Raw genomic sequence first — 23,143 nt, forward strand, 5'->3', positions numbered from 1 at the left:
CCAAAATGTGTCCATTGCATGTGTATGACTATGGAATGGGCAGGGAGCGTAAATACAAATCATCGAGCCCCTAGAGCAAAATTTTGATGGGGCCCTTCAGCTAACTCTCTCTGTAACAGCCCGCACTGTCATTGATTTTAACATACAATATCCCTATATCAAGGACAGGCAGCAGAAGAACCGTCAGCAATCAGTTGTCCTTTAAGGTTTTAGCAGAAGAGAAAATCTGGGACTCACGAATGCAGTAATCTGGCCACACACCAGTAGAATCTTGTTCAGAAATTCAGAACGTTCTTTGCTTTTCCTAATAGTTAATGGCATCGAATCGATGATCGTTTTTGACTGTAAAGACAATAAAAAAATGAAAAGAGCAGGATGGAAATTGTTTCTCAAAGGAACAAAATTCTAACAGTGAATGTGGTTTTCGTTCAGGAAACTCCATTCATTCCAAAACCAAACGCAATGTTGCCTGACATCTTTCAAGTCTCTGGTGTTATGAACATCAAATGTTCTGATGAGATTTAATTGTACGAATGTTCCTATGCAGTTCTATCAGTGTACGGCCGGCTTTAGGCCGTACTCTGATAGAAGAATTATTTATTGCCCTCTGAACTTACAAGAAGTTCAGAGGGCAATACATCTGCACTGCTAAAGCTGGACATACACTGCTGCATGTGTGTACTTACCTCCATACGAAACATCTCGTCACAACATTTGATAATCACATCAGAGATACATCTTCATCTCAAAACTTCACTGGAATTTAACATTGGATTTTGGAAATGAATGGAGTTTCCTGAACGAAAAACAACATTCACTGTTAGAATTTTGTTCACTCTGCTCCTTTCATTTTTTTTTTGTGTCACTACAGTCAGGCCCGGCGCTACCGCAAGGCAAGTCAGGCGGCCGCCTTACGGCGCTGCAGGGTGAGGGCGGAAAAAACAGGGCATTTTCATAAGTATTTGTACTTGTCAAAATGCCCCGATGTTTGCGCTATGTAAAGTTGTCACCGCTCCGAGCTCACTCCCGGGATGGACTACAATCTCAATACAAATTAGTAAACTAAACCTGAGATTGTAGTCCATCCCGGGGGGGAACTTGGAGCGGTGACAACTTTACAACACACACAGGGACCATGGGGAAGAAAAGTAGCCCCCCTCCAGAAGGAAGGACAGTGTCGGCACCAATTCAGAGATGATTGGAGGATCTACAGCCGAGTGATACACCAATAGGATACATTAGGGGGAATTTATCAAAACTGGAGCAGAGAGAATCTGGAGCAGTTGCCCATGGCAACCCATCAGCATCTCTCTACAGTTTTCTCAGGTGAGGTTTGAAAATGAGAGAGAGATGCTGATCGGCTGCAGGGAAAATCTGCTCCAGTTTGTGTCTGCTCTAGTTTTGATAAATCCTCCCCATTGCTGTTAATAGTTAAGGTTCTTGAATGTATTTGTAAGGTTTATCTCCGGAGTTTAGCGTCACTTTAAATCTATGATAATGTTGCCAATATGCAAATGTTTGTTCTTTTGTCTTGAGCCGTCTTTTCTTCTCTTGCAGTCACCCAATCCCTGCCCGGTCTTCTTCCCGAGAATGGCGCTGTTAACCTCACGTGTGCTGTCATTGGCCCCCATAAATCTATGTACTCTTATCACTGGTTCCGCGGCGGGGTCCCAATCTCTGCATCCAATAGGATTTCAAAAGCCGGGCCCACTCTGTACGTCCGAAAGCTCACTCAGGATGACCACGGCGAGTGGACCTGTGAAGTGGACGGTGTGAGGGCCAGCCTGACGCTCAGAGTCCTCAGTAAGTGATGCAGAATTTATTTCCGGCTGAAAGGCGCATTCCAGACAAAGTATGAAAATGTGGCAATTAAATAGAAATTGAGACTCATTCTTATGTATATAGTCTATAGTTCCCGGGCTGAATGTGGCTTCAGTACTCTGTAAACTGCTGATGCAGAACAAGTATGCAGCCAGCGAAGTCACTACTATTGCTGCACAATGCTGAGCCTTCTATTTTGATGCAAGTCTTAAAGGCAATGGAGGGAATTTATCAAAACTGGAGCAGACAGAATCTGGAGCAGTTGCCCATGGCAACCAATCCGCGTCTCTCTTCAGTTTGCTCAGGTAAGATTTGGAAATGAGACATAGAAGCTGATTGGTTGCCGTGCAAATCTGCTCCAGATTTTGTCTGCTCCAGTTTTGATAAATCCCCCCAATATCTTTATGACTGAAGGCTATTGACTCTCTGCAATCCTTAATGACATGAAACATTCTCCATGATAGCCAGGGACCATGTGATCTAGTTTACTAAGGCTTTGGGTCAGGAACAGCAGTTTTTTGTACAATAATGTGCTTTGATAATGCTAATATAGACCTCTGTGATTCATTACTTTTCAGAATCTTATGAAATACTCCACTTTAAATGTGCCTAAGAAATTCCAATGGGGTCTATTCACAAAGCAGCCGAAGGATCTAGCCGTAGCTTCGACCGATCCTTCAGCTAGCTTCGGCCCCAGGACCCCTTTGGTTCAGTAGAACCGAAGGGCTGCTGTACGGGCTATTCACTATAGCCCGTACAGCTCCCGAACTTGGCAGAGCGGATCAGTCGAGCCGAACGCATATGCCTCGGCTCAGCTGAGCCGCACTGAAAGCCAAAGCTGGCCGAGCGGCAGGCCATTGGCCGGCCAACAGCCTGATTCTGACAGCTGGACGGAGCCAGCCGTCATCTTACGGCTGGCTCCGGTCACTTGCAGAGAGACCAGAATAAAAAAAGCCACACCACAATTTTTGATTAAAACATGTTGTGTATTCTATATATATATATATATACAGTATATCTTCGTTATTTTAGACTGTAGACCAAAACGAGCAGTTAACTCTTGCAGTGCTGGGGTAGCCCCACTGCAAGGGTTACGTTTTATTCTGCCTGGAGTTCTTCTTTAAGCGATACCCTTAAATGGCTATTGGTTATTAAAGCTTTTGGGATTCCTTAGACCCCCTCCTCTTGTCTTTTATTAGCTTGTAGCTAAGTAAGTTGTGTTTGCCTCCACCAGGTATGTCGGGGCCGCCCCATCTCTCTCTGTACGCCGCCGTTGGCTCTCAGGTAGAGCTCCCCTGTAATGTCTCTGAAGTCCCTGCAGAAGAGTCACTGAGTGTCCATTGGAGCAAAGCCACCGGCTCCGTCAGAGGTGACAACCAGGTTCTGACACTCAGCCATGTGACCCCAGAGGATGCTGCAACATACAGATGTGACATCACCTACAGGAGTCAGCTGATGACCAGGCACATCACCCTAAAGGTCATCCAAGGTCAGTAATGTTACTTGATGCTAACTGGTTTTCCCATTAAAGTGTATCTATAGCCAAAATGCTTTGGGTGGAATAGGGACGTTTTTATTGCTGAAGTTGGAGGAGATAAGAGCACTGCAAGCATTTCTGGGGTTGCAAAGTTCTCTCTTCATCAAGGCTTAAATACCGGACTGAGATGAAGAATTAGTGGGTTTAGGAGTAAAACTCTCATATCTTCTGAAGAAAGGTTTAGCAGCTGGATATTAGAAAAGCCTTTCAACCCCCAAACTGCATTATTTTGTTGCCCTGGTTTTTTTTTTAATGATGAGATAAATATTTCTGGACTCTGTTGGTAAGACACATTCTTTCCTTTGGCTTAGTTCTTGCTGAAGGTGCTTTTCACAAGGAATTCCTTTAATCGGCATATAAAGTAAATAACTTAAAAAATAAATTGTAACAATAATATTGTTACAATGTGTTTGTGACCAAAGTATGGACACAGTGTTTGTCTTCGGGCTTTGCTTACAGAGAAGCCGTTGTCAGCTCTTTTTGTATGAGTATAACCAATGCCGTGGGATCAAGACCCCTTAAAAGCCTATATCTGGGCAAACAAAAAGGTACCCTAGCAGTGGGGCTCCCCCCAGCACTGCAAGGGTTAAGTGCTAATTATTAAAAATTTTTGATTGCCCGGAGATGGGCTTTAAGAGTTGCCTAACCAGATCTATTGAGAACAAGTAACAGATTCCACTTTAGTAGTGGATCCAGTCCCCAGTGGTGGCACCAGGATGGGTGTCACCCGGTGCGTCCTTCTGATGTCCGTGGTGTGACGTCATCAGGCATGCACAGTGATGTACTTCACTGCCGGCAGCCATCTTGGTAAAGAGAGGAGGGGATATTGACCCGGCGGGATCAGGTATGCCACCGGGTCCCCCCTCTCTCTTAGGCTCTTGGTTCATGACCGGGGGCCCAACTTTTAAAAGGGGACGATACCAAAATGACCCTCAGTCATTTTGGTGTCGCCCCTCCCGATGATGTCACCTAGTGCAGGCCGCACCCCCTTGTGACACCATTGCCAGTCCCTTCTACTCACTCCCTCTGTTACTGGGGACATCCCCCCTCCTATTTGTCCTGGTGACTGTTGTCTTTAAGGCAGTAAGCGATGGGAAATGCAACATTTTTGTATTATCACTGGAACAGGAGGTAAGAGGAAATCTTCCAATGGGGACACCTATTCCACACAACAGCTGTGGCCATTATGAAAAACTCTCACCATCCCTGACGTTTTTTTAAAATTCTTATATTACGGAGAATATAACAGGAGGAACTGAAACACCCGAAGGTGGACGGGAACAACTAAAACTCCCAAGAGGACAGAAACAGTCAGGAATTATGATAATATTTCACAGCATAGTTACAGTATGAAAAAAAAAGGTAGAGAAGGTTTTCGATCTTGCTCATGTCTACCTTATTCAATAAAATAGTTTATGTCCCATGCGATAGGCCCAATTCACAAAGCGTTACCACAAGGATGAGGATCTTACTTTTAGTCACGTGACTGTAATCTTAAAATCTCACTGGACTCAGTTGAATATAATGATTTAATTTTTTTACTTGAAAATAACTCCTACATTATGTGCAATAATCCGAACGAGATCCTTCTCTGTTCCCTGCAGTGTTTCCTTCAGGACCGACCTTTGCCAAAGAGGGCTCTTCCCTGACACTAACCTGTAACGTCACTGGTGCTGCTGACGGCGAGCGTTATGAATGGAGAGGACCTCCAAACTCCACTGAGCGTCACAATAGGAGAAAAGGAGCCGTACTGACCCTACCTGCCATCCACAGAGAGGACTCTGGGACCTGGGTCTGCTCTGTGCATGGGAAGAATGGGATTCTGGGAGAAGCTGAACACTGGCTCTATGTACATGGTAAGTATCACATTACATTACACTTATCCTGACTTCATAGATTATTGTAATCCACATGTTCCTCTGCCTGACTCCATTTTCTGTTCCCTTTCTGACTTCTCCTACCACCATCTTGTCTTCCCCTGCCAGGTACCTCTAACTCTGTAGCATGAGATTAGTATCACTTATGTAGTTTAGCCCTTAGGGCTTCATGTACACGGTTGCTAAAAGGAGATTAAAAAAAATCAGGGCCTGTGCTGTGCCATGTCCACCTCAGCAAGGTGTTCCCCTTAAGACCACATAATTGGCAACCATGAATGAAGCAGTCCACATTCATTCTAATGTAGTAGAGTGCTGTGCAAAGCATACTCTTCCAGCACTTCTCTTGCAGAGCCAGTTCAATACTCACCAAGCACGATGGATGGAGCACTCATAAGGTAGCAGGACCGAGTACTGCATGCCCCCGTGGTGGTGATGAGAAAGAAAAGGTTTGCAAAAGAACTCTATATTCTCATTAAAGAGACAGTAAATACACCAAGGATTTGTAATGTGTGATATTGAATGCAAACAATGCTTAGCAGAGTTCCTTTATTTGTCAGCTTATTGTAAGTTTTTTTTCTATTCCAGCTGCCCTGACTGGTGAGCTTGGTTCCTTCTCATCATGGCAGACCTACATCGTCTTGCTGCTGTGCCTTCTTATGATCGTGGGCCTGGTGCTGATCATGGGCATTTCCATTCAAAACCGGCGGGTATGTTTTTCATTTTAGTCTTTCCTGGCTTTTTTTTTTTGTTTTCTTTTACAAAGTTTGAATTGGTTTAAGATAAATATGAAATGTACACATAGGTGAGTATGGTAGGTGGCAAAAATGGCGTCAATGTTTACATAATGCATGTTACAAAAAAAATGGGGAAACCATATGATTGTATGACTATGGAATAAGAAGAGGAGCTGAGTTCAAGGCACAAGAACATCAAAGGAGATCCAGTAACTCTTTGTTTCCCTGACGAAGGGACTCAATGGGTTCCGAAACGTCGCCATCTTGTGACACCACAGAGATCAATAAAATATGGACTGAACTTTAGCTGGAGTGCGAGTGACTTCTTCATATTTATACTGATTTGCGGAGGCATCCGTGGTCGCTTGGCACCCACCCGATAATTGAGGGTTTTATCCAGTCGGGTGTGCGATGGGTTTCTTTTGATTATTGAACTAGGCTATTATGTAATTCATGTGACAGATGACACGTTTCTCATGGGTAATGGTCAAAACCATCACTTGAAAATTAAGCTTGACAATAGAAATTGAAGCTTTGTAGATATGCCATTGGGAATTAATGGTGGGTGTGATAAAAAAATGTATAGGGGTGGGAGGATGGAGAGGGGAAGGAGAGGAAAATGAGGACAAACAGGGAAAAGAGAGAGGAGTAGAAAAGGGTCTGGGAGCTGCATGCCATCACCTCTCATCAGAACAGGTTTGGAGTACGGTAACGAAGTCAAGGGTAGAACGTTAGGTCTTTGTAGGCCACAGTAGGTCATCCATTGTTGCCATATCTTCAAGAATTTGTTATGAGTATCATTTAATATTGCATCCTCTTACCATCATGTTCTACATTGTTAATGTCAATATGGAAGCATTCTCTCTGGTCACCTCCCACGTCTTCACTCTCTTTTCTCTTTTTATTATAGAGGCGTCTGTCACATCTAGCTGCCCTGGCAAACCTTAACAGTCTCCCGATTCCACACACAAAGAAAGTCTCTGTAAATGAGTGATTTGTGGGCTGCCACCGCCTTTGCTGTTGACTCTTTAAACGAGGCACGTTCCAGAGAATTCCGACTTTATGTTTCATTTTTCACACCATAGAGGCATCTTGTGAAGACTGAGATATTCGACGGCCATCTTATTGTTTTATATTAAATATTGTACATTTATTTTTCTACTATGTTTCTGTTTCTGTGTGCTTTTTATATATGGTATATCTTAAAGTGCAATACGAAGCAAGAAGTGAAGAGGGTCTGTGAAATGTCAACATTATCCAGGAAAATGCTAAACAGGAGCTGGTTGGGAAGTCTACTTTGTTTTCCTGTATAGTTTGATACAATGCATTGCAACATGTTTTTTTTGTAGGGATTCTAGGAAAGACTGCAGTATCATGCAGATGCTACCATGTGTGTGGTCTAAGGGAGAGTGTAGCTCAAACCAGGGAACCCTTGGCTGGCTTTTCAGCACCCATGGGTTTAGAACATACGAAAACTGGCATCCATAGAGATTTTAAGTGTAGGATAGAGCAGCCATTCTCAACCAGAGTTCTATGGAACCCAATGGTTCCTCCAGAGGATGGCAGGAGTTCCTTGAGCAGTGTCACATTGATCTCTTGCCTGGAAAGAGATCTTGTTCTAGCACCGTATCTATCGTCAGAGCCAGCAATGTGAGACCATTGGAGCATCTCCTCGAGTCTCTAACGGAAGTAACTATTGATTCAATGTTCTTCTTAGCTGTCTTCTCCACTGACCACAAATGTAAGGGAGGAATTCTTTTCCCACTGACCACCAGCGTAAGGGGGGGAATTCTCTTCCCACTGACCACCAACGTAAGGGAGGAATTATTTTTCCACTGACCACCAATGTAAGGGGGGAATTAGTTTCCCACTGACCACCAGCGTAAGGGAGGAATTATTTTCCCACTGACCACCAGCGTAAGGGGGGAATTCTTTTCCCACTGACCACCAATGTAAGGGGGAATACCTTTCCCACTGAACACCGATGTAACAGGGGCACCACAATTTACACTATCAGCATTTCTTAACTGGCCCTTATAGTTATTATATGTTTCATGGTTATTACTGAAAATAATTTTGGGGAGAGGTGATTAAAAAAGTATCCATCTTAGGAGTCAGATATGCTACGTACGCCACATTATATCTATGAACAACTGATGTACTGTGAGCTGTAGATATAATAATTTCTACTAACGGTTCCTTGAGAACTGAAAAGGATTTCAAGGGTTCCTCCATGGTATAAAGATCAGGAATGGCTGGGATAGGGAAGAGTTGGTCCATCTGTCAAGTTACTTTTGCAGTCTTTGTCCACGTTGGGGAGATTCGCCCCTCTATTTGTCCTGATGACCGTTATCACTGAGACAGGAAGTGATGAGAAATACTACATTTTAGAATTGTTGCGAGAGGTGAGGGGAGATCTTCCAAAGGGGACAAATGTTCTGGCATTCCCTTTACATTGGGGCGATTTCCTCTCACTTCCTGTTGGATGTCTAAAACAGGAAATTAAGGGAAATCTCTCTAGCAGGACACGTATAGCAGGAAAATCCTTATCTACTCGATCCAAAACTACACTTTACCAAGCAGGCATCTGGGTGCAAAAGAAGAACACCATGATAAATATTAGATGGACGTAGCAGGTAAAGTGGAAATGAAGGCACACAGCTACATTCATCGTGCCAGCTGCCTTACCTGGCACAGTATTTGCCATTTTGCTCATCCAGTTTTCTAATCCAGTCGTCCCCATTAGACAACACAGCCAGCACCTGACCAAAATTGTCTGAATGAATGAAGCTTGGTCAAGGACCGCCCCAGCCTGTGATTGGATAGAGAAGGAGCAGCAACACACTGCCGAGGTCCCCTCTATGCTCTCTCCTCCTATCAGCCAGTTTCCTGTAGAAACACTGTGCAAGGGTTAAGTGCTGGTTTTGGTCTAGGGTCTAAAATAACAAAGATAAAATTGATCCTGCCTGGTTGCTAGCCTAGTCTCTGCAGCCCCCCCTCCCCCTACAGTGTAATGTCCCTCTGCACCCTCACGTCCAATACGCTGTATTGTACGTGGTGACTCACTGGACCTTAGAGCACCAGAGCGGAGGGGGGTCAAGGCTGCAGGGACCAGTGTGGCAGCCAGGCAGGATTGAGGTTCGGGTGAGAATTTCTTTCTAGTTTTAGTTCCTTTAGACAAAACAAGCACTTAACCTCACAGTGCCGGGGTATCCCCAATGCAAGGGTTAGGATTTAATTTGCTCGGAGTTCTTCTTTAACTGCTGGCGGATATTATGAAGACCATTTGAGGTGCTAATAGAAAATACATTTATGGGTGTAATCTGAGCATTTTATATCGGCCTACTTGTTTTTTGCTTTAAGTAGTTGATATACAGTATAATTTATAATTGCTCTACAAGCTATTCTGTAATTGAATGGTGTTTTTATTATTGTATAATAAATATTTGGTCCTGACTGTGGTCTGCCATTTTTTTAGTAGCTACAGCAAAAAAAACAACCCAAAAAACTCAAATGTCAACCATCCAAACTTTGTATCCTTATCCCCATGCTCCTGCTATTGGCTAACTGCTTGTCCCATAAACCTTTACAGAGCCTAAGGCTAAAATACAGGCATCCCCTGCAAAAGTCTCCAGGTTTAATGTACCGCATTGGGAGTTTAATCTGATTGGCGGTGGGCATTGCACATCTAGAAAGGTGCATCCAGATTGTTTGCATGGTTATAGAAAAGGAAGACCCTTAGATTTAATAGCAGCTTATAAATATAGAATCAAGTGCACTGGACTAGCATATCTAAAATATCTAGGGATGCACCAATACGTTTTTTTTGGCATGGAGTACGAGTACCGATATTTTTTTCCGGTGCTTGCCGGTACCGAATACCGATACGGAAGTCCCATTAAGGAATCCAGGCGGCGTGTAAGGACTCGCCACCCCGCTTCCCAATTAGCAGGGAAGCCGTCTCCATGCTCCCTTGTCACAGCTGATGAGGAACCATGGAGGCGGCTTCCCAGCCAATCAGAAAACCGGGCAGCGCGCAATGACTCGCTGCCCGGAAGTTCTGGTAGCAGAGCATTTGGACGAGTACTCGTACTCGCCCAAATACTCGGTATCAGCACCAATAACGAAGCTGGTATTGGTGCATCCCTAAAAATAAGTGATGCACTTTCTCCCAGAGGTGAGCAGACCTGGATGACGCAGGGACGTGATCATCACTGCTCTCTGCATTAATACACGGTGAGTAAAGGGCTAAGGGAGTGGGGTGCTAACACCCTGCACTCACAGTCTTTCTTCACTTCAATCTTCCGGGTTGTATGACACTGGGCATCATTCAACCTGGAAGAGTGAGGACATCTTGTGGTGAAGAGGAGGTACTGCAAGGGACAGCCAGAGCTCCAGGGTAACATTAAAGAAAAGTGTTTCTCAATCTTTTTTGAGTCAAACTATGCAAAATCTCGAGGCACCTCTAGTGCCTTCTATGAATGCGCACCAAACTCGGAAATAAATGTGCACTTGACACAGGTTCACGGAACACGCCAAACACATGAAACACGCTTCTGGTGCCATTAGGAGTTGCCTATTAAGTGTTAAAAAAATCAGAGATAGCACCACCAAGAATGACCATATACTGGCAGACCCCCCATCCACCATCCACCCCCTCAGAATGACCATAAACTACCAGCACCCAAAATGCACAACACATGCCCCTCCCCTGACTCCCTGACCCCCAACACAACCCTCCACCCCCAACCCACCCCATCCCCCAAAAAAAAGTGCACACTTACAGCACCCCCCACCCACCCATTTAGGGGGCAAATAGGATAGGGATAGACCTGGTGATGACCTATAATCCAGGTGTCAGCGGTGCCCAGAGATGTCAGCATTGAGGAGTTGTGCCCAGAGGTGTCAGCAGTGGGGAGCTGTGCCCAGAGGTGTCAGCGGTGTGGAGATGTGCCCCGAGGTGTGCCAGAGGTGTCAGCGGTGCGGAGATGTGCCCCAAGGTGTCAGCGGTGTGGAGATGTGCCCTGAGGTGTCAGCGGTGCAGAGATGTGCCCTGAGGTGTCAGCGCTGTGGAGATGTGCCCCGAGGTGTCAGCGGGGGGGAGGTGGAGTGCCCAGAGGTGTCAGCGGTGTGGAGGTGTGCCCAGAGGTGTCAGCGGTGTGGAGGTGTGCCCAGAGGTGTCAGCGGTGTGGAGGTGTGCCCAGAGGTGTCAGCGGTGTGGAGGTGTGCCCAGAGGTGTCAGCGGTGTGGAGGTGTGCCCAGAGGTGTCAGCGGTGTGGAGGTGTGCACAGAGGTGTCAGCGGTGTGGAGGTGTGCCCAGAGGTGTCAGCGGTGTGGAGGTGTGCCCAGAGGTGTCAGCGAAGTGTCATCACTTGTTCGCCTGATGAAGGGGATCCTGTGAGACCACGAAACATTGTATTTAATGTTTGAATTTGCAACAAGTACATGATAAATAGACAAACTGGATTTGCCTTGGAGTGCAGGTGTCCATCTTTTCACTTGTATACTTGGACGGGAGCCGCCCATTGACACCCGTTGCACCCACCTCTTATTTGATGGAACAGCAGTTCTGAGTATGATGAGTATATGTACTTTAGCGGGGCCGTAGTGGCGCACTGCAGACTCTGTGACCCCCAGTCTTACTGCTCTAGAGGGGCTCCAGCAAAATCATATGTGGCTAAAATTCAGTCTGGCGCCTTGCTGGCTCCTCACAATTGTTCAAAAATGTTTTTTTCTCTATATTTGTTTGGATTGTGCTGTGGCACCCCTGGTAGCCTCAGGCAGCACAGCAGCGTGCCGTGGCACATGGTGGAGAAACACTGGGGTTAGACTTTACAAAGCAATCCTAGGAATGTGTATAGTTGCACTGGAGATATTTTGCCCATACAATATGCACTGCGAGGGTTAACTTATCGTTTAGGATCTAGGAGTGCAAATAAAGAAAACATACTTACCTGATCCTTGGTTCTGCCTGGCTGCTGGGCTGTTTCCCGCAGCCTCCTCTCCCCAGGGGTCCAGTGGTATAAGGACCTATAAAACATAGATACATCATTGCATGGGATATAATGTATTAGATAGGACTCCAATGAACATACCACAGCCGGGGCAGAGGGAGAGGAAGGTGAGAAGTCACTGCTGCAGGACCGAGGATCAGGTGATTATATCTTCTTTATTTTGGCCCCTAGATCAGAATGAGCAGTAAACCCTTGCAGTTCCGGAGAGGAGGGGTTAAGGTAAAGGGTCAACCTAAACTCCAGGCAGACAGTACAAAAAACCCAGATAAAATGTATACAAGATGATTTGTATTTCTGCCCATCCAGTCTTTAGTTTTTACAGCTCTGACACACAGCCCTGCCCTGCCTAGCAGAGCAGGAGACCTGTTTTCTCTCTCTTGTAGTTCAGCAACACTTACAGGTCTTATCCCTCCCCCAGACTTTGATTGGCCAGTGAAAGGAGAAACCGCAAACGGATGAGTTCATATCTCTGATTTCTCCTCCTATCAGCATGTTCCTCGTTAGCACAAGAGCACTACATATACTGAAGACTATCATTACAGGTATGAACTAGGTACAGTTACCTAAATACAAAAGTTTTGCTATAGAGGGCCTTTGAGTGTATAAGGTCGTGCTTGCAAGTTTCGTGCAAATTGCCCCTTTTGCGTCTTGACGGCCTTTGCCCATTGTAATTCCTCATGATTAGTGAATTGCGTTCCTGATTGGTGAATAGAACCTAACCTGCTTGCTGAGCCCTCCCGCTATTTAGAATAGAGGTGGCTGTGAGCGGGAGACGGCCATGGCACACTTTCCGGTGACCTCCTCTAATTGAGTCGGTCATCCGTGGCCTTCTACTTGTTTGGCGTTCAATCTTTATCAACTCTTGTCTGCATGTTGAGTAGCCAACCGGCTGCAATGTCAGGCAATGAGGTGCTCATACTGTACAGATCCAGCAGGGGGCGGTGGTGCACAGGCCAAAATGTGAATGAGCTATTTGCATTTTCTGCGTGTGCAAAAAATAATTTCTCCTTCAAAGATTTCTATGTGCATGCGTGTGCTCAAATATCATTGACCTTCAACACGTATGCAATCAACCTTCAATATACAGCAGTATATCTGCCTACCTTAAGTCCATATCTGCCTACCTTACCCATGGATAGTTTGACAGTGAAGTAGCTAGCACAGGGGTAGTAGGGTTGCCACCTTTTCTTCAAGCGCAACCCGAACACTCTACCGACGTGCAAACATTTTTGGGGGGAGAATGAGTCGTGGTTTATTCATATGTAAAAAGCACCATTCATATGTAAATATCACAGTTGAGACTATTTTCAGTGGGGGGCCAGTAGCCCCTATTTTATTTTTGGTTGCCTTGTCTCCCTGACATCTTGTGTCCGGGTTTCTGCTGCCATGAAATCTGGACACAGCATTCAAAACCCAGACTGTCCGGGGGAATCCTGGACAGGTGGCAACCCTAAGGGGTAGGCCTCCACGGCAACCCAGCTGTTGTAGAACTTCAAGTCCCACAATGCACTGCAAGGCCCCGACAGCCACAGGCATGACTCCCAGAGGCAGAGCCATGATGGTATTGGTAGTTTAACCATAGCTGGAGTGCTGAGGCTGCCAACCCTCTGCAGTGCAGGTGCAACCGAGCTTGCTGAATCACAATAATGGCCCTTAGGGGGCTTGAGTGCCAAGGTTGGCTAGCCCTGACCTAGCATTTCCAGAAGGAGGGTTAATGGTAGCCCCAATGGCAACCATGGTGCTCTATGTGACAGTTCATAGGGGCCTCCTTGCCTAGCATGCATGTTGCTTGCTTAGTATGCAGATTGCTTGCCTAGCATGCACCCCCCCCCCTAGCTCTCGGCCCCTGGGTGACGTACGGTCACTTCAGCAGCAGACCTGGCATGAACTGTGCTATCTGTGCATCGGTTGCCATGGCAGTGAAAATCTTGTGCGTGATGACGTTGTAGCTTCCATTGGCACCGATACAAAGAGGATGAGCCTCTGATAAGCTTATGAAGTAAAGAGGATGCCGGCAGCTGGGAAGAATGGGAGCAAGGAGGAACATCACATATGAATCTCCACATTTAGATTGTTATAATAGAGCCGGTTCACCTTATGTGACCTTGGATTATTTACTTGTATTCTCTCCCTGTTGAATCAGAAGTGTCAGGCTGAGCTGAGTGCTGTCGTGTAAGAAAGGTGCTGTCACAATTGCTTGAAAGAATCTTAAAGGCTTTATTAAGACACAGTTTACCCCTAAGAGAAGGTCAGTTCTTAGCCGTGAGCTGATGTATCTTCACTGCCAGGGGGAGAATACAAGCAAATAACAGCAGACACACCTATCCCAGAGAGATATGGCTGAACTATTAAAAAAACCTGAAGTTTCAGAGTGTTAGCGGTTCTCATTAAGGTCCACCTCTACTATGCTTTAAAGAGCTCCGGCAGGAAAGAGGACAGCTTGCTTCCGAACCTTGTAGCCCGACATTGACCTGACATATCTACACTGCCAGGGTGAGAATACAAGCAAATAACAGCACACACACTTATCCCAGAGAGATATGGCTGCACTGTTATAAAACCTAGAGTTTCAGTGGGATAAGATTGCCCATTCCTGGATAGTTCTCATTAAGGTACAAGTCTACACTGGTGGAAAATGTTATAAATCCTGTGGAAAATGAGGCTGAATGCATGTGTAGCAAATGTGTGCAAAACAAGGCATTAAGGGGTCTGGATTTACCCAACTTTCATCAATATGCCCATTTGCAGCGTGTTTTTTTAAAGAGTCCAGGCAGGAGAGAGGATCACCGTCGTTCGACCCTCATAGCCCAACACTGAGGTGATGTATTGTCTCTGCCAGGGTGAGAATACAAGCAAATAACAGCACACACACCAATTCCTGAGTGAAAAGGATGCACTATCATTAAAAATCTGGAGTTTGTGAGTGTCAAAGTTACCCATTCCTGGCTGGTTCTTATTAAGGTACACGTCTACTCTGCTGGAAAAAGGTATACATGTAAATAATGCACATGTGTAGCAAATGTGTGCAAAACTAGGCAGTAACGGGGTCTGGATTTACTCAACTTTCATACATATGCCTATTTTCAGTGTTATTTTAAAGAGCCCAGGCAGGAGAGAGGGCAACCTTCGTTCGAACCGTATAGCCCAACACTGAGGTGATGTATCTTCTCTGCCAGGATGAGAATACAAGCAAATAACAGCACACACACCAATCCCAGAGAGATGAGGATGTATTGTTAAGAAACTGGAATTTGAGAGTGTCAAAATTGCCCGTTCCTGGCTGGTACACGTTTACTCTGCTGGAGAATGTTATACATCCTGGGGATAATGAGGCACATGTGTAGCAAATGTGTGTAGATCTAGGGATGAATGTGTCTGGATGGACCCGACTTTCATAAATATGCCCTTTTGCTGTGTTTTGTAAAGATTTTTTTGTTTTGGATAGAGTAGGGGAAGGTGAAAACCACCGTTAGTTGCTTTGCCATCTGTGTCACATTTGGGGAGATTTCCCTTCACTTCCTGTCCTGTAGACTCAGCAGGAAGTGAGAGGATATACTTCTAACACCCTATTGGACAGTTATCACAGGACCAATTGTCCCTATTGGGCAGTTAAATGGATTTTCAAATGTTTCCATGCAATAACTTTTTATGGCCACTAGAGGGAGATAAAGGAGCATAGGAAAGGTAATATACAGGGGTACAGGTACTCCTAGAATGAGATCCTAATAGGTTGGACTTGATGGACTAATGTCTTTATTCAACCTCAAATACTATGTAACTATGAAATAAGAATTCATGGTATGTGCTCATCATCGCCATCTAGTGGCCATATTGTGATATTACACGAAGAAAAAAAACATTCAAAATTACATCCCATACATACATATATCTGAACATTCACCAATATTCGCAGGCTACATTGACAGTCCATAGTACATTGGTTCATCGGCAGCCCATGGCACATTGGCAGATTGGCAGCCCATGGTATATTGGTACATTGACAGCCCCTGGTACATTGGCAGCCCATGGTACACTGGTTCATCGGCAGCCCATATTATATATGTACATTGACAGCCCCTGGTACATTGGCAGCCCATGGTACACTAGTTCATCTGCAGCCCGTGGTACATTGGTTCATTGGCAGCCCATGGTACATTGGCAGCCCATGGTACACTGGTTCATCGGCAGCCCATATTATATATGTACATTGACAGCCCCTGGTACATCGGCAGCCCATGGTATATTGGTACATTGACAGCCTCTGGTACATTGGCAGCCCATGGTATGTTGTTTCATTGGCAGCCCATGGTACACTGACACATTGGCAGCCCCTGGTACACTGGTTCATCGGCAGCCCATGGTATGTTGGTTCATTGACAGCCCTTGGTACACTGACACATTGGCAGCCCCTGGTACACTGGTTCATCGGCAGCCCATGGTATGTTGGTTCATTGACAGCCCATGGTACACTGACACATTGGCAGCCCATGGTAGATTGGTACATTGCCAGCCAATAGTACATTGGTTCGTTGGCAGCCCATGGTACACTTGTACAATAGCAGTCCATGGTAATTTAGTCCATTGGCAGCCCATGGTAGATTGGTACATTGGCAGCCCATGGTACTTTGGTTCATTGGCGGCCCATGGTACATTGATACAATGGCAGCCTATGGTATATTGGTACATTGACAGCCCATGACACATTGATTCTTCATTGGCAGCCCGTGGTACACTGGCACATCGGCAGCCCATGGTACATTGATACAATGGCAGCCCGTGGTATATTGGTACATTGACAGCCCATGACACATTGATTCTTCATTGGCAGCCCATGGTACATTGGTGCATTGGCTGCTCATAAATTGGTTTTCCTAATACAAACACAATATGATAACGTAGTAATAACACAATATTAATGGAGTGCAAATGGGCACTTGTTGTATTATTTCTGTATGTGATCCTGATTTGTGTACTGTCACTTTAAAAATAATGTTTTTTTCACCTTATGTGAAATTACGCGATAATGAGGATGATTTGAGGGTTTTTTGGCTCAGGAACACATCCAGGATAGATGAAAGGAGATTGTGTAACCCTCGGGAGTCATTTCTTTGTGAAAGCGGTTTTCTTTCCAATTTCTAAACGCCGTTTATCTTGGATTGAATCCCATTCAGTAGATGAGAGGGATAAGAACACGCTGACAGCTGGCAGGGAGGAGAGTACAAAACACTCAACATACAGTGCGGCCTGCGCATGGGAGACATTAATCAGAACAATCTACACCAGGGCAAGGCAACCTAACCACTCCAGCTGTTATGGAACCACAATTCCCATGAGGCATTACAAGACTCTGACAGCCGCAGACATGACTCCTGGAGGCAGAAGCATTATGGGATTTGTAGTTTCACCACAGCTGGAGTAGCAAGGTTGCCTATGTGGGGCAGTGCGGGTGCAACTGAGCTTGCTGAATAAATATAAGGTCTTGTTCACACCTAGGCGTATTGCATATGCGCGTCTGTCGCGCGTTTTTTAACCGCGATTCTCGCCCGCCTGGCGCCAGACACAGCATGTCTCGGGCGTCGGGATTCGCTCCATAAGACGCAGGCACATTTTCCCCCTCCTTTTGGGGGGAAAAAAGTGCGTCTTATGGAGCAAAAAATACGGTAAATAAATTCAATGGTTGACGTTTCAGCGAGGCACAACTTCATCAATATATTGTGGCATTGCGTGGCAATACACAGGTCACTATTTATTTTACATACATAAAACCAAAATGGAGCAGCCATGTGTGAAAAACTAAGTACACCCTATGATTCAATAGCTTGTAGAACCACCTTTAGCAGCAGAAATTTGACATAACCGTTTTCTGTATAACTTTATCCGTCACTCACATTGTTGTGGAGGAATTTTATTTACAACATTACTTCAGTTCATTGAGGTTTGTAGACATTTGTTTATCTTAAGGTTCCACCACAGTGTTTCAATTGGGTTGAAGTCTGGAGTTTGATGGGGCCATTGCAACGTTTTGATTCTTTTTCTTTCTCAGCTATTCTTTTGTAGATTTGCTGGTGTGATTGGGATCATTGTCCTGTTGAATGACCCAATTTCGGCCAAGCTTTAGCTGTTGGGCAGATGGCCCGACAGTTGACTCTAGAATACTTTGGTATACACAGGAGTCAGGGGCGTAACTAGAAATCACAGGGCTCCATAGCAAAATTTTGTATGGGGCCCTGTGATTTCTAGTTAAGCCCACCTGATAACCCAAACAGCCCACCTAAGGGTGACCCTGCAGAGCCCACCATAGACTATCTATGGTAGGCTCTGCAGGGTCTCAGGCGGGCGGTCAAGCCCTCTTACCTGTCAGCCCTGATCCTCTGTCCGCCTCCTTCTCCTCCACGATCGACTCCTCCGTCACTGGGCCCCGCCTCCTCGATCGCCGGGTCCCGCCCCCTCGATCGCCGGGCCCCGCCCCCTCGATCACTGCCGATGACAGGCCCAGCCACCTCCTGCGAAGCTGCTGGTTATCACCAACTCAGCAGCGGCTGTGAGAAGGTGACAGCCAGCAGCCTGGCTGTCCGAGCAAGATGCCATAGCGACCCAGGCGGCCCGCATGGCATCAGGGAGATGTCCTGGCCGGGCCCCGCCGTGCCTCGGGCCCCATAGCGGCCACCTGAGATTGTTACGCCACTGACAGGAGTTCATGGTCGACTCAATGACTGCAAGGTACCGAGGCCCTGTGGCTGCAAAACAAGCCCAAATCATCACCTTTCCACCACCATGCTTGAAAGTTGTCCCGACTTTACTGGCTCCATGCTGGTTCCAGGTCAGTGACATATGTAGTAGTGAAGCTTGAATATGCAATTGGAGCCTTGTATTTCTATCTCAATAGGAGGCTTTCACTTTTGTTTTAAAATAAAAACATATAAATCTAAAAAAAAACGAAAAATGTATATAGATATATACCACAATTTTCTTACACTTGAAAATAAAAAAAATGTAAATACAAAAAAAAAAAATGTGAGTACATATTTAAAACAATATGCTTTCACTTTTCTTTTAAAATAAACAAAATAAATATTTAAAAAAAATGTGAATAGATACATAAAAAAATTGCTTTCACTTTTCTTTTAATACAACAAAAATTAATATAAAAAGTGAATAGATATATAAAACAATTTGCTTTCACTTTTCTTTTAAAATAAAAAAAATGTCAATGTAAAAATGAATTAAAACGTGAATAGATATATAAAACAACGTTCTTGTACTTTTCTTTAAAAAGTAAAAAAAAAATGTAAATGCAAAAAATTTAATTATAATAATAAAAATGTGAATAGATAAAACAATTTGCTTGCTTTGGCTCTTAAAGATATGATATCATGGCACATCTATCCTATTTGATCTAGCACATGCTCACTTCCCCGCATTTATTTTGTCACCCCAGATAAGACACTTCCTGTATTCGAGGGGAGGAGACATAAGATGTGAACCCAAAACTCAAACCACTGCCAGCAGCATAGACATCTGTGCCCCAGATCCTGCAGGTAAGGTGCGAATTTTCTGTATTACAGTTTATTTATGACATCCTTTATATTTGTTTACTTACAGTTAAACATTCTTCACTATTCTTCACATATCTTCATTCGTCAAACATTATTCATTCAAAAACTATAACAAAAACCTTTTATTCTGCTTTGCGTTTGTACAATCCTATACCCACTGCAGTCCACACATTCCCCTTCAGGTAGATGCTGAAGCGCTCAATCACCCAAAGGAGTGTATCAGCTCTTCAGGTCATAGATTGCTTAATTTCTGCCAATTACTTACCATTGCCGGAGGATAGATGATGGTTGAAATTGACTGATAATTGCCGGGTACATGGCGAACTTTGGGGCTGGATTATCATTGCTGGCCGCACATGGTGAGTTTCAGGCTATTTCAACCAGCTTTTAATTGCAACAATGGCCGTATGGATCATGGCGCCATCACCGCCATCACTTTAAATTATTTCAGTGTCGGCAGATTCTTTTCATAGAACACATTCATCCATTTGTACATTTTTTAAAGGGTGCTCAAGATTGCTTAAAATTGTGTAAAAATTGCCGTTTGTATGCCCAAAATTAAAGGTAACACAAAACGCAATAGGGAGGATGGCTCTGCTTACAGGTGTGTGGAGCAGTCAAGGAAGACTCCATTGGTGTGATTCCCCAGCATAGTTCCTGATTCTGTTCCTGCCCAAGTCAGATTTCTTTAATGTTTACAGACCCTGGAGGTGTTTCCATTTCCTTTACCAAACTCCACCATATAGAGAACATTAAAAATGCAGCAGGGTGAGCGAGACAGGAAGTGTGCTGACCTGAAAAAGTGAAGCTTACATAGCTCACCACGATAGTACCCAAGCAAAAAAAAGCAACCCTTAATCAATTTTATTCTTCAACATTATTATTATACAGGATTTATATAGCGCCAACAGCACTTTCCAAAATGGAGGGAGACAGTACAACACAATAGTGACAATTACATTTTAATACAGGAGGGCCCTACACATAAGAGCTTACAATCTCGTATCTATGAAAGATCCTTATATCAGCCGTTGAGAATAATTGTAAGTCAAATATAAACTCCTGGACCATAATATAAATATAGGAAAATATATTCATAGTTGCAAGTTCTATCTGCTCTCTGATACAGTCCTGTTTTCTTGGCTCTGTCATGCAGTAATGAACTTAGTTTGAACACTGATCTACAATAAAATCTAGATTGGAGAAAGATGTAAATAAAATTGACCTTTATTCTTTTTTTAATTAAAGACCAAAAACAATATAAAAAATTTAATTAAAAAAGCAATTTATAATTCAATTAGGCCAATCCAATTAATACAGAGTGATAGGATTGCAGGTTGCTTCTATCCTTGGAAACAGGATCTTGATATAGCGGTTTAGTTAAGTCGCGTCAGTAGCAATCTCCACATATTGTACCAAATATTAGCTACTTTAAATATAATATATATTTTATTTTTTATTAAACAATTTTAACAGAATTGCAAAATATAAGAAGGAAAACCAAATATTCACAAGAAGATAGATCAACACGCAAATGTGAAAATACTCAAATAGGAATTAAAGTGTATTTCCACTTTTGAAGTCGGATTGGGATAACACCTACAGGGTGAAGAGTTTGGAGAAGACATGAGAAGGTAACAATCTAGGACAACATCGCTGACCTGGAAAGTGAGCTGAGTTGGAGAATTTTTCCATATCAGCTATTTTGTTCAAGATTGTTCCCTTCACCCTTTTGTGAATAACCCTGCTAATTTTATTTTTGTTGTATTTTCCCATTCACATTGTATAACCTAATATAACATAAAACATAATATAACATAAAAAAATTAAAAAGTTCTGTTCATCTTTTTACTTGCTGAAAAATCTTAGCTGTCCCCTTCTGTGTAATGTCAAGGAGGGGGCTGGGGAGTTATGTTTTGCACAATCAACCCTGTCTGTATTGTGCTGGCAGATCTTATCAATTGTAAATTAGATGTGCACACTGTCTGCCATAATGAAGTGTTAAAGAGCTCAAGGCTTGGTTGATACATTGTATGTTGATGCACTTAAAAGAAATAAACTGCACATCACAAACAGTAGAAGCTGCCTATAGAGCCCTGTGTATTATTATTATTATACAGAATTTATATACTGCCAACAGTTTGCACTTTACAATATACAGGGTTATTCACAGAAGGGTGAAGGGTTTGGAGGAGGGAGGAGAAGTGAACAATCTAGGACAACATAGCTGATATGGAAAAATTCTCCAATTCGGCTCACTTTCCGGTTCAGCGATGTTGTCCTAGATTGTTCACTTCTCCTGCCTTCTCCAAACTCTTCACCCTTTAGTGAATAACCCCCATATTGTATAATCCTGTTCCAAAGTAACAACTAGAAAAGGGAAGAAATATATATTTTATTCAATTCGGTATGCTGTATGACTGGGAACACATAACAAACATATAGGGGGGGGGTTTCTCAACTTTGACTGCAAAAAAAGGGGAGATACACTTTCAGTAAAAACAGTTTACAAATACCTCAAGCCTCAGTATCTATGTAGTTTGATAGATGGATGGGCATATGTCTTACTGCATATTAGACCTTTGATGCTCAGTTATTGCTCCTTCTTGCACTTTTTTGTTGTTTTTCTGCCCATTGCGCACTGGGCACAAGCAAAAAATATGCTTTTTTTTTTTTTACTGAATTTCCATTTAATTTTTGATATTTATACAATATACTTTGAAAAGTTATTGTGCTGGAAAGACACAAGCTAATTGTTTCACATTAATTAAATCCCCCCCCCAAAAAAAAAATTGGGCATGCAGCAGTTCACTAATTCAACAAAGTAGCCGGGGGTAAATTATTATTACAGTTGAGATTATTAGTTTTGTACAGGATTTATATAGTGCCAACAGTTTGCACGACGCTTTACAAAATTGGGGGAGACCGTACACTTACAATACAATTTCAATTCAGCAGGGTTAGGAGGGCCCTGCTCCAGAGAGCTTACAATCTAATAACTTACAATGAGATACAAAAGATCCTGTTGAATAATTCTCTGCAGCGTTCAGGCACAGAGAGCAGACTTCAATGCTTTTGATGCTGTGTGGCTTTCTGCAAAGGTGGCGGAGATTAAAATATTAAAGTGTAGCCAAATTGGGATAACACCTACTTTTATATATTTGTTTCATGTCCCCACTCACTAGCATATTCTATATCAAATATAACTAACAAATATTTAAAACATTGCTGATTGACTTGCTAGTTGCTTAAAAATCCTTCCTAGTTTTCCCCTTTTAAGTAACGTTGAGTGGGCTGGGGAGTTAATGATTACTATAATTATCCCTGTCTGTACAATGCTGTCAGATCTCACTATCAGTTGTAAACTAGATGTGCAAACTGTCTGTCCTAACGAAGGGTTAACGACCTCAAGGCTTGGGTGGTAGGTTGTATGTTAATCCACTTTTTAAAAAATTTCCCTTTGTCCCCTAATTACACATTCCAAGCTATACTGAACAATTTTTTAATATATATTTTTAGGTTTGCAGTAAGCATGGAATCACATAGCACACACATATATTATTATTATTGTTATAATTATTATTAATATTATTATATTTATTTT

The 23,143-nt window shown here is 43.6% G+C and overlaps 1 protein-coding gene across 1 annotated transcript in view; it reads left to right on the forward strand.

The window, feature by feature from the left end:
- Positions 1-6,966, forward strand: part of LOC108784404 (lymphocyte activation gene 3 protein-like) — an 8,286-nt gene extending 1,320 nt beyond the window's left edge. Inside the window, exons 2-6 of the mRNA XM_018553202.1 lie at positions 1,558-1,803; positions 3,056-3,310; positions 4,963-5,214; positions 5,821-5,942; positions 6,880-6,966. Of these exons, the coding sequence (XP_018408704.1) occupies positions 1,558-1,803; positions 3,056-3,310; positions 4,963-5,214; positions 5,821-5,942; positions 6,880-6,963 (959 nt within the window). The 3' untranslated portion in view covers positions 6,964-6,966. The remainder of the gene's footprint in view (positions 1-1,557; positions 1,804-3,055; positions 3,311-4,962; positions 5,215-5,820; positions 5,943-6,879) is intronic.
- Positions 6,967-23,143: the final 16,177 nt, after the last annotated feature.

The sequence above is a fragment of the Nanorana parkeri genome, unplaced genomic scaffold (genome assembly GCF_000935625.1).
Source record: "Nanorana parkeri isolate BGI_ZX_2015 unplaced genomic scaffold, ASM93562v1 scaffold113, whole genome shotgun sequence".
NCBI lineage: Eukaryota > Metazoa > Chordata > Amphibia > Anura > Dicroglossidae > Nanorana > Nanorana parkeri.